The sequence below is a fragment of the Pongo abelii genome, chromosome 19, assembly GCF_028885655.2.
Source record: "Pongo abelii isolate AG06213 chromosome 19, NHGRI_mPonAbe1-v2.0_pri, whole genome shotgun sequence".
NCBI lineage: Eukaryota > Metazoa > Chordata > Mammalia > Primates > Hominidae > Pongo > Pongo abelii.
The window spans coordinates 21,102,273-21,113,756 of NC_072004.2; the positions used below are offsets into that span (position 1 = coordinate 21,102,273).

An 11,484-nucleotide genomic window follows, 5' to 3' on the forward strand; every position below is an offset into this window, starting at 1 on the left:
GGTGTCTGCTGACCTCGGGCAATGCCGTTGAGGGCATCACCCTTGGCAAGGCAATACTCCCTCTCCCCCATATTGTCTCCTTGACTCCACCTTTTCATTCTTCCAGGGCTCTCAGCCCCTTTCTGATTAGTGCACTCTTTACTCCCCCACCTCCCTCTTTTCCCCCTTGCTTCTTTTCATTTTTTTCTTCCTTTCTTTCGAAAGTGTCTCACTCTGTTGCCCAGGCTAGAGTACAGTGGTGTGATCATAGCTCACTGCAGCCTCCAACTGCTGGGCTCAAGCAATCCTCCCACCTCAGCCTCCCAAAACACTGGGATGACAGGTGTGTGACACAGCATCTGGCCAGCACACTCTTTCTTTCTTTCTTTTTTTTTTTTTTTTTTTTGAGACAGAGTCTCACTGTCTTGCCCAGGCTGGAGTACACTGGCATGATATTGGCTCACTGCAACCTCTGCCTCCTGGGTTCAAGTGATTCTCCTGCCTCAGCCTCCCGAGTAACTAGGATTACAGGCATGTGCCATCACACCCAGATAATTTTTGTATTTTTAGCAGAGACGGGGTTTTGCCATGTTGGCCAGGCTGGTCTTGAACCCCTGACCTTAGGTGATCCACCTGCCTCGGCCTCTCAAAGTGCTAAGATTATAGGCGTGGCCACCGTGCCTGGCCCACACTCTTTCTTAAGATATGCTCAATTTAAAAATCTTGCTGCCAGGTGCAGTGGCTCACACCTGTAATCCCAGCACTTTCGGAGGCTGAGGTGGGTGGATTGCTTGAGGCCAGGAGTTCAAGACCAGCCTGGCCAACATGGTGAAACCCCATCTCTACTAAAAATACAAAAAATTAGCTGAGCATGGTGGTGCACATCTGTAATCTCAGCTACTCAGGAGGCTGAGGCAGGAGAATCACTTGAATCTGGGAGGCAGAGATTGCAGTGAGCTGTGATCACACCATTGCACTCCAGCCTGAGTGACAAAGCAAGACTCTGCCTCAACAAAAAAGAAAAAAAAAAAAAAGCTCTTGCTGACTTGGCATTAATATTATTTCTCTAAGACATCTCACATAACCTTTGCTGTGAGTTATTTTTTGCTGATCTTGAACTCTGACTGTCAGAGCCAACCTCCTATCCACGTAGCTCTCCTGGGAAACATCTATTATCCACGCCTCCATCATGATAATCTTAGTGTCTGACCTAGCACCATTAAAAAAATTTAATGGCTCACAGCTGTAATCCCAGCACTTTGGGAGGCTGAAGTGGGTGGATCACCGGTGAGGTCAGGAGTTCGAGACCAGCCTGACCAACATGGTGAAACCCTGTCTCTGCTAAATACAAAAAATTAGCCGGGAGTGGTGATGCATGCCTGTAATACCAGCTACTTGGGAGGTTGAGGCAGAAGAATCTCTTGAACCCGGGAGGTGGAAGTTGCAGTGAGCCAAGATTGTCCAGCCTGGACAATAAGAGCGAAACTCCATCTCGAAAAAAAAAAAAAAAATTTGGCCAGGCGCGGTGGCTCACACCGGTAATCCCAGAACTTTGGGAGAGCGAGGCAGTTGGATCACATAAGGTCAGGAGTTCCAGACCAGCCTGACCAACATGGTGAAACCCTGTCTCTACTAAAAATACAAAAATTGGCTGGCCACGGTGGCAGGTGCCTGTAATCCCAGATACTCGGGAAGCTGAGGCAGGAGAATCATTGGAACCCAGGAGGCAGAGGTTGTAGTGAGCTGAGATCGTGCCACTGCACTCCAGACTGGGCGACAGTGTAAGACTCTGTCTCAAAAAAAAAAAAATTAGCTAGGTGTGGTGGCAGGTGCCTGAAATCCCAGCTACTTGGGAGGCTGAGGCAGGAGAACTGCTTGAACCTAGGAGGCGGAGGTTGTAGTGAGCTGAGATCATGCCATTGCACTCCAGCCTGGGCAACAAGAGCAAAACTCCAACTAAAAAAAAAATTTTTTTAGAGACAGGGTCTTGCTCTGTCACCCAGGCTGAAGTACACTGACGCAATCATAGCTTATTGCATCCTTGAGCTACTGGGCTCAAGTGATCTTGCCATCTCAGCTTCCCAAAATGCTGAGAGCAACTCTGGCAACTAAACAAGCTGTGGCCTCAAATAAGCAATATTAAAACCATGACAACTCATCCAGCTCACAGATGCTGACTAATTGAACCCTTGCTCCACTAGCCATAGCTACAGCTTTGATTGGTCAAGAGACTGATTTAAGTAACTTTCTCCTGATAAGAAGACCACTTCTGGGAGGCCAAGGTGGGCGGATCACTTGAGGTCAGGAGTCTGAGATCAGCCTGGTCAATATGGTAAAACCCTGTCTCTACTAAAAAAATACAAAAATTGGCTGATCATGAGGTCAGGAAATCGAGACCATCCTGGCTAACACGGTGAAACTCCGTCTGTACTAAAAATACAAAAAAAAAAAAAAAAAATTAGCCAGGCGTGCTGGTGGGCGCCTGTAGTCCCCACTACTCAGGAGGCTGAGGCAGGAGAATGGTGTGAACCCAGGAGGCAGAGCTTGCAGTGGGCCAAGATCGCACCACTGCACTCTAGCCTGGGTGACAGAGCAAGACTCCGTCTAAAAACAAAAAATACTAAAAAACAAAAAATAAAATTAAAAAATACAAAAATTAGCCGGGCGTGGTGGCGAGCGCCTGTAATCCCAGCTTCTCAGGAGGCTGAGGCAGCAGAATCACTTGAACCCGGGAGGTGGAGATTGCAGTGAGCGGGGATAGCGCCACTGCATTCCAGCCTAGGTGGCAGAGTGAGACTCCATCTCAAAAAAAAGAAAAAAAAAAAAAAAGACCACTGATTATGGACTGGCTCTTGTGGGTTTACAGAGGTTTCGTATTTTCACGCTTTCGGGTCCTGAAAAGATCTTTTGACATATAGGGCCTAACCGTAATACATTTAAATGTTAAATCGCTACCCAAAAGTGAACATAGGTTGTATGTTACATGTATGTTTGCTCAATACACATCAGGACTGCCTTCATGAATATTCATAGCATAGCTCCTCCTGTAACATGTTGAATATGTATGCTTAGCCAACATGTCCAGCATTACTTCCTACCCTAACCCCTCCTCCTCTGAAGTGCCTATCTCTAGTCTTGGTCAGAGGCACGCTTCCAGACTGTGGGACGGTCACCTTGGAGGCTGTAACCCTTTTATAATCCCAGCACTTTGGGAGGCCGAGGCAGGCGGATCACGAGGTCAGGAGATCGAGTCCATCCTGGCTAACCCCGACTCCACTAAAAAAATACAAAAAAATTAGCCGGGTATAGTGGCGGGCGCCTGTAGTCCCAGCTACTCGGGAGGCTGAGGCAGGAGAATGGCATGAACCCTGGAGGCGGAGCTTGCAGTGAGCCAAGATCGCACCACTGCACTCCAGCCTGGGCAACAGAGCGGGATTCCGACTCAAAAAAAAGACAAGAAAAAAAAAATCAAGTCTCTTCCCTTTTTCTAAGTTTATACATTGTGGTTTTTAAACAGTTAACAGCACAAGGCCGGGCGCGATGGCTCATGCCTGTAATCCCAGCACTTTGGGAGGCCGAGGCGGGCGGATCGCGAGGTCAAGAGATCGAGACCATCCTGGCTAACACGGTGAAACCCTGTTTCTACTAAAAATACAAAATTAGCTGGGCGTGGTGGCGGGCGCCTGTAGTCCCAGCTACTCGGGAGGCTGAGGCAGGAGAATGGCGTGAACCCAGGAGGCAGAGCTGGCAGCGAGCCGAGACCGCACCACTGCACTCCAGCCTGGGCGACAGAGTGAGACTCAGTCTCAAAAAAAAAAAAAAAAAAAAAAAAAAGCTTCTTTTCCGAAAAAACACCAAATGGCGGATGACGCCGGTGCAGCGGGGGGGCCCGGAGGCCCTGGTGGCCCTGGGATGGGGAACCGCGGTGGCTTCCGCGGAGGTTTCGGCAGTGGCATCCGGGGCCGGGGTCGCGGCCGGGGACGGGGCCGGGGCCGAGGCCGCGGAGCTCGCGGAGGCAAGGCCGAGGATAAGGAGTGGATGCCCGTCACCAAGTTGGGCCGCTTGGTCAAGGACATGAAGATCAAGTCTCTGGAGGAGATCTATCTCTTCTCCCTGCCCATTAAGGAATCAGAGATCACTGACTTCTTCCTGGGGGCCTCTCTCAAGGATGAGGTTTTGAAGATTATGCCAGTGCAGAAGCAGACCCGTGCCGGCCAGCGCACCAGGTTCAAGGCGTTTGTTGCTATCGGGGACTACAATGGCCACGTCGGTCTGGGTGTTAAGTGCTCCAAGGAGGTGGCCACCGCCATCCGTGGGGCCATCATCCTGGCCAAGCTCTCCATTGTCCCGGTGCGCAGAGGCTACTGGGGGAACAAGATCGGCAAGCCCCACACCGTCCCTTGCAAGGTGACAGGCCGCTGCGGCTCTGTGCTGGTGCGCCTCATCCCTGCACCCAGGGGCACTGGCATCGTCTCCGCACCTGTGCCTAAGAAGCTGCTCATGATGGCTGGTATCGACGACTGCTACACCTCAGCCCGGGGCTGCACTGCCACCCTGGGTAACTTCGCCAAGGCCACCTTTGATGCCATTTCTAAGACCTACAGCTACCTGACCCCTGACCTCTGGAAGGAGACTGTATTTACCAAGTCTCCCTATCAGGAATTCACTGACCACCTCGTCAAGACCCACACCAGAGTCTCTGTGCAGCGGACTCAGGCTCCAGCTGTGGCTACAACATAGGATTTTTATACAAGAAAAAATAAAGTGAATTAAGTGTGAAAAAAAAAAAAAAAAAGCCGGGCGCGGTGGCGGGCGCCTGTAGTCCCAGCTACTCGGAGGCTGAGGCAGGAGAACTGCGTGAAACCAGGAGGCCAAGATAGCGCCACTGCAGTCCGGCCTGGGCGAAAGAGCGAGTCTCCATCTCAAAAAAAAAAAAAAAAGTTAACAGTACAAACTCTTTGGAAAACACTTTATTAGTATCTGTCAATATTGAGTACATGCATTGCCTGTGATCCAGCAGTTCCATAGCTAGGTATACAAACAGAAATGTCGACAAATGTTCACCCAAATTCACAACCTAGAGTGTTTGTAACAGCATTATTTGCAGGAGACATAAACTTGGCAAACGTGGTTTATGCGTACCATGTGATACTGAATAGCAGTGAGAATGAGTGAAGGACCACAAACCGTCTACGGATGACTCTCACATGCATGACTTGGAGTGAAAGAAACCAGATACAAACCAGACAAAACTAAATCTAGAGGTTGCGATAGTGTTACCTTTAGGAGTACAGTGGCGGGATGGGAGGATGAGGGGGTCTGTGAGCGGGGAACTGGGTTTCCAGAAAAATTAGTGAATCCAGCTTATCCTATACAAAGAGACCCAGCACTCTTGGCCAGCTCCAGTGACCCAGATCCTACAGCCTCAGTTGAGTCACCACAGACAAAACCATGTGGGGCAGAGATGAACCATCCCTGATGGCCCTACCAGAATTCCTGACCTACACAATTGTGAACCCTTAATTAATTAATTTAATTACTTTTTAAGAGATGGGGTCTTGTTTGGTTGCCCAGGCTGGTCTCAAACTCCTGGGATCAAATAATCCTCCCACGTTGGCCTCTGAAAGTGCTGGGATTACAGGCGTAAGCCATCATGCCTAGCCTGTGAACAGTTTTTAAAAAATGTTGGCCAGGCACGGCGGCTCACACCTGTAATCCCAGCACTTTGGGAGGCTGAGGCGGAGGATCACCTGAGGTCAGGAGTTCAAGACCAGCCTGGCCAACATGGTGAAACCTTGTCTCTACAAAAATACAAAAATTAGCTGGGCGTGATGGGGGGGTGTCTATAATCTCAGCTACTTGGGAGGCTGAGGAAGGAGAATTGCTTGAACCTAGGAGGCAGAGTTTGCAGTGGGCCGATATCATGCCATTGCACTCCAGCCTGGGTGACAGAGCAAGATGCCATCTCAAAAAAGAAAAGTTTTTTGGTTTAAGTGACTAAGTTTTGCAAAACAAGAGTAGATTACTGAAACAATATTCATCCTTGAGGGGCAACTGAGGACAGGAACCAAATCTTTCTTGTATTTGGGGTGTTAAACATATTTAACAATATTTAATATAAACAGTATAGGCAACTTTTAACAATATTATATACTAACATATAAAATTTAACATTTTATTTTTTGAACAAACCAAATAACACATGACATAAAGTTGCCTATCAACTCATTGAAGATGTAGCACACATTATTAATTAAATTACTTTGAGGATTTTTTTTTTTTTTTGAGACAGAATCTCGCTCTGTCACCCAGGCTGGAGTGCAGTGGCACAATCTCTGCTCACTGCAAGCTCTGCCTCCCAGGTTCATGCCATTCTCCTGCCTCAGCCTCCTGAGTAGCTGGGACTACAGGCACCTGCCACCTCACCCGGCTAATTTTTTGTATTTTTAGTAGAGATGGGATTTCACCATGTTAGCCAGGATGGTCTCGATCTCCTGCATGATCCGCCTGCCTCGGCCTCCCAAAGTGCTGGGATTACAGGCGTGAGCCACCGCGCCCGGCTGAGGATTTCTAAATTATTTATCAATATTTTGAAGTTGTTGAGTGCTCCTTTGTCTGATGTGGCTCTCACTAGTTAAATGAGAGCTCATCTGAACCATGGTTTAACAACAGTGAACTATATCAAACTCTTCTCATGACTTACCAACTAGATTTAAAGTCATGAAGTGGTCTGTATTCTTTTTTTTTTTTTTTTTTGAGACGGAGTCTCGCTCTGTCGCCCAGGCTGGAGTGCAGTGGCACGATCTCTGCTCACTGCAAGCTCCGCCTCCTGGGTTCAAGTCATTCTCCTGCCTCAGCCTCCCGAGTAGCTGGAACTACAGGCACCCGCCACCATGCCTGGCTAATTTTTTTTTTGTATTTTTAGCAGAGACGAGGTTTCACCGTGTTAGCCAGGATGGTCTCGATCTCCTGACCTTGTGATCTGCCCGCCTCGGCCTCCCAAAGTGCTGGGATTACAGGCGTGAGCCACCGTGCCTGGCCTGGCCTGTATTCTTAATACCTAGAGAATATTTCAATATTAACAATATTGTTCATGTCTCGGAATCTTCTTAATCCTTGTAATAATGTCAGAGATTTAAAAAACATATCCAACAGCTTTATTATGAAATATATATAAAATATTTATTAGAATGAATATCTTATTTATGTTTAATTTTTATTTTATTTTTAATTTTTTTTGAGACAGAGTTTTGCTCTTGTTGCCCAGGCTGGAGTGCAATGGCACAATCTCAGCTCACCGCAACCTCTGCCTCCTGGGTTCAAACGATTCTCCTGCCTCAGCCTCTCGAGTAGCTGTGCCACCACGCCTGGCTAATTTTGTATTTTTAGTAGAGACAGGATTTCTCCATGTTGGTCAGGCTGGTCTCAAACTCCTGACCTCAGGTGATCCACCCGCTTCAGCCTCCCAAAGTGCTGGGATTACAGGCATGAGCCACTGCGCCTGGCCTATTTTTTTATCTTTCTAAGAGACAGGGTCTCACTGCCACCCAGCCTCAAGTGCAGCATACTACAGCCTTGAACTCCTGGATTCAAGCGATCCTCCTACCTCAGCCTCTTGAGTAGCTGGGACTATGGGCACATGCTGCCACACCTCGGTAACTTTTTAAATTTTTAGTAGAGATGAGGTCTCACTATGTTGCCCAGGCTGGTCTTGAACTCCTGGGCTCAAGTGATCCTCCAACCCTGGCCTCCCAAAATGGTGGGATTCCAGGCATGAGCCATCGCACCTGGACCACAAATTAATTTTCATATCATTAGACAACCTAAAATTTTCTGTTGAAATTTATACTTGGTTTTCTTTTTCTTTTTAACTTTATTTTTTAAGACAGTGTCTTGCTCTGTCATCCAGGTTGGAGTGCAGGGGCATGAACACGGCTTACCCAACCTTGACTTCCCTGAGCTCAAGGACGTCCTCTTGCCTCAGCCTCATGAGTAGCTGGGACCAGAGGCGCACACCACAATGTCCTGGTAACTTTTTTGTTGTTTTGGTAGCAATAGGGTCTCACCATGCTGGCCAGGCTGGATACTTTTTTTTTTCTTCCTTCCTTCCTTTCCCACCTTTCTTCCTTTCCTTTCCTTCTTTTTCTTTTCTCTTTTTCTTTCTTTCTTCTCTCTCTCTCTTCTTTCTCTCCCTTCCTTTCCTTCCTCCCTTCCCTTCTCCTTCCTTCCTTCCTCCCTTCCTTCTTTCTTTCCTCCTTTCCTCCCTTCTTTTTCTTTCTTTCCTTCCTACCTTCCTCTTCCTTTCTTTCTTTTTCTTTTCTTTTCTTTCTTTCTTTCATCTTACTCTGTGACCCAGGCTGGAGTGCACTGGCACAATCACAGCTCACTGCACTGCAGCCTTGACCTCCTGGCCTCAGCTGATCCTCCTAACTCAGCCTCTGGAGTAGCTGGGACTACAGGCATGTGCCACCATGCCCAGCTAATTTTTTTGTATTTTTTGTAGAGACAGGTCAGGGTTTCCCTATATTGCCCAGGGTGGTCTCAAACTCCTGGGCTCCAAGAGATCTGCCTGCTTCGGCCTCCAAAATTACTGGGATTACAGGCACGAGGCACCAGGCCTGGCCTGGCTTTATTTCTTCTTCTTCTTCTTTTTTTTTTTTTGAGACGGAGTTTTGCTCTTGTTGCCCAGACTGGAGTGCGATGGCGCTATCTCAGCTCACTGCAACCTCCCCCTCTCAGGTTCAAGCCATTCTCCTGCCTCAGCCTCCTCAGTAGCTGGGATTACAGGCGCCTGCCACCACATCTGGCTAGTTTTTTTTTTTGTATTTTTAGTAGAGATGGGGTTTCACCATGTTGGCCAGGCTGGTCTTGAACTCCTGATTTCATGATCTGCCCTCCTTGGCCTCTCAAAGTGCTGGGATTACAGGCGTGGGCCACCGTGCCCAGCTGCCTGGCTTTATTTTGAATAGCATCTCTGTTCAATTCTCTTCCTTCAACTACCTTTTCATAGTTTCCCCTAGTTTTATGTGTTCAATCACATTTGTCATTTGCCTAGTTAATCCAGCAGTTCTTAAGCATTTTTCTTTTTTTAGACCAAGTCTCGCTCTGTCGCCCAGGTTGGAGTGCAGTTGCACGATCGCAGCTCACTGTAACCTCTGCCTCCCAGGTTCAAGCGATTCTTGTGTCTCAGCCTCTCAAATAGCTAAGATTACAGGTATGCGCCACCATGCCTGGCTGGTTTTTGTATTTTTAGTAGAGACAGGGTTTTGCCATGTTGGCCAGGCTGGTCTGGAACTCCTGGCTTCAAGAGATCCGCCCACCTCGGCCTACTAAAGTGCTGGGATTACAGGCGTGAGCCACCACGCCTGGCCTTCTTAAACTTTTTACTTTCAAGATTCCTGACATATTCACTGTATTGAAAATTAAAACTAAGAAACTTAGGATATATTTTATTTAAAAATAATAGGCTCATTATAAATTAACACAAAAATGTATCATTAAAAATCTATGTTTTCCAAAACACATGTAGTGATAAAAGTGGCATTGTTTTATATTTTAACAAATTTTTTTAGTGTCTGGCTTAATAGAAGAAAACTGGATTCTCATATATTTTTTACATTCAATCTGTTGTAATACACTGTTTTGGTTAAGGAAAATCTGGCCTCATAGATATGTAGTTGAAGAGGTGGACTAACTCAAAAACCTATTCAGATCAAAATTTGACAAGTGTTTTTTGTTTTGTTTTGTTTTGTTTGTTTGAGACAGGGTCTAGTTCTGTCGCCTAGGCTGGAGTGCAATGGCACAATCTCAGCTCACCACAACCTCTGCCTCTCGGGTTCAAGTGATTCTCCTGCCTCAGCCTCCTAAGTGCTGGGATTACAGGTGTGCACCACCACACCCAGCTAATTTTTTTATTTTTAGTAGAGATGGGGTTTCACCATGTTGGCCAAGCTGGTCTCGAACACCTGACCTCATGATCTCCCCAGCTCCCCAGCATGGCCTCCAAAGTGCTGGGATTACAGGTGTGAGCCACTGCACCTGGCCGAGTGTTTTTTCTTTCTTCTTCTTCTTCTTCTTTTTTTTTTTGAGATGGAGTCTCGCTCTGTTGCCCAGGCTGGAGTGCAGTGGTGCGACCTTGGCTCACTGCAAGCTCCGCCTCCCGGGTTCACGCCATTCTCCTGCCTCAGCCTCCAAAGTAGCTGGGACTACAGGGGCCTGCCACCACACTCGGCTAATTTTTTTGTATTTTTTTAGTAGAGACGGGGTTTCCCTGTGTTAGCCAGGATGGTCTCGATCTCCTGACCTTGTGATTCACCTGCCTTGGCGTCCCAAAGTGCTGGGATTACAGGCATGAGCCACCATGTCTGGCGTGTGTGTGTGTGTGTGTGTGTGTGTGTGTGTGTGTGTGCGCGCAACAAGGGTGCAGGCCGGCTGAGTCTGAAAAAGGAGTCTCACAGGGTGGTAGGTTTATCATTAGTTCTTACAGGGTTGGGGCAGGCATACAAAGTATGTTCTTAAGGGCGGGGCAGAATATTACAAAGTACCCTTTTAAGGGCGGGGGAGACTATATCTTATCAGTTAGGGTGAGGCAGGAACAAATCACAATAGTGGAATATCATCAATTAAGGCCATTTCACTTCTTTTGTGAATCCTCAGTTGCTTCAGGCCATCTGGATGTATACGTGCAGGTCACAGGGGATATGATGACTTAGCTTGGGCTCAGAGGCCTGACATTCCTGTCTTCTTATATTAATAAGAAAAACAAAACAAAATAGTGGTGAAGTGTTGGGGCGGTGAAAATTTTTGGGGGTGGTATGGAGAGATAATGGGCGATGTTTCTCAGGGCTGCTTCCAGCGGGATTAGGGGCAGCATGGGAACCTACAGTGGGAGAGATTAAGCTGAAGAAAGATTTTGGGGTAAGGGGTGATATTGTGGGGTTGTTAGAAGGAGGATTTGTCGTATAGAATCATTGATGATGGCCTGGGTGCGGTTTTGTATGAATTGAGAAACTAAATGGAAGACACAAGGTCCGAATAAAAGAAGGAGAAAAATAGGTATTAAAGGACTAAGAATTGGGAGTACCCAGGACATCCAATTAGACAGTGTCCAAGGGGGTTCAACGTAATTATTTGCTTGGTTGGCGAGTTTTTGGGCTCTATCCTTGAGTTGTTTTATGTTGTCATATACCAGGCCAGACTGATTTAGGCAAAAACAACACTCTTCATTTAAAAATATACAGACTCCTCCTTTTTCAGCAGTGAGTAAATCGAGGCCTCGACAATTTTGGAGGAAAGAGAAATGCAGAGCCAGCAACTGTTTGTTTAAAAAGGATTAGAAACGGCTAAGAGAGAGTGAGAGAGATTGATAGTGTGGTGGAGATAGCTGGGGAGAGTTAGAGGGTGGCATAAGAACGAGAATGAGAATAAGAGTGAGTATAAAAGTAAAGAATAGGACTTCATCAGGGTGAAAGTGTTGGTGTGTGTCCTGTCAGCAAAGATCCACTC

At 47.1% G+C, this 11,484-nt stretch overlaps 1 protein-coding gene across 1 annotated transcript; it reads left to right on the top strand.

Annotated features, from left to right (window-relative positions):
• The first annotated feature begins 3,822 nt into the window (after positions 1-3,822).
• On the top strand, positions 3,823-4,743 carry LOC100439863 (small ribosomal subunit protein uS5-like). The gene has a single exon (XM_054536296.2). The coding sequence runs from the start codon at positions 3,838-3,840 to the stop codon at positions 4,717-4,719; it is 882 nt and encodes a 293-aa protein (XP_054392271.1). The 5' UTR covers positions 3,823-3,837; the 3' UTR covers positions 4,720-4,743.
• Positions 4,744-11,484: the final 6,741 nt, after the last annotated feature.

Bases quoted from the DNA above. Each gene is read 5' to 3' on its own strand.
- LOC100439863 (XM_054536296.2), top strand. From the start codon at position 3,838: ATGGCGGATGACGCCGGTGCAGCGGGGGGGCCCGGAGGCCCTGGTGGC.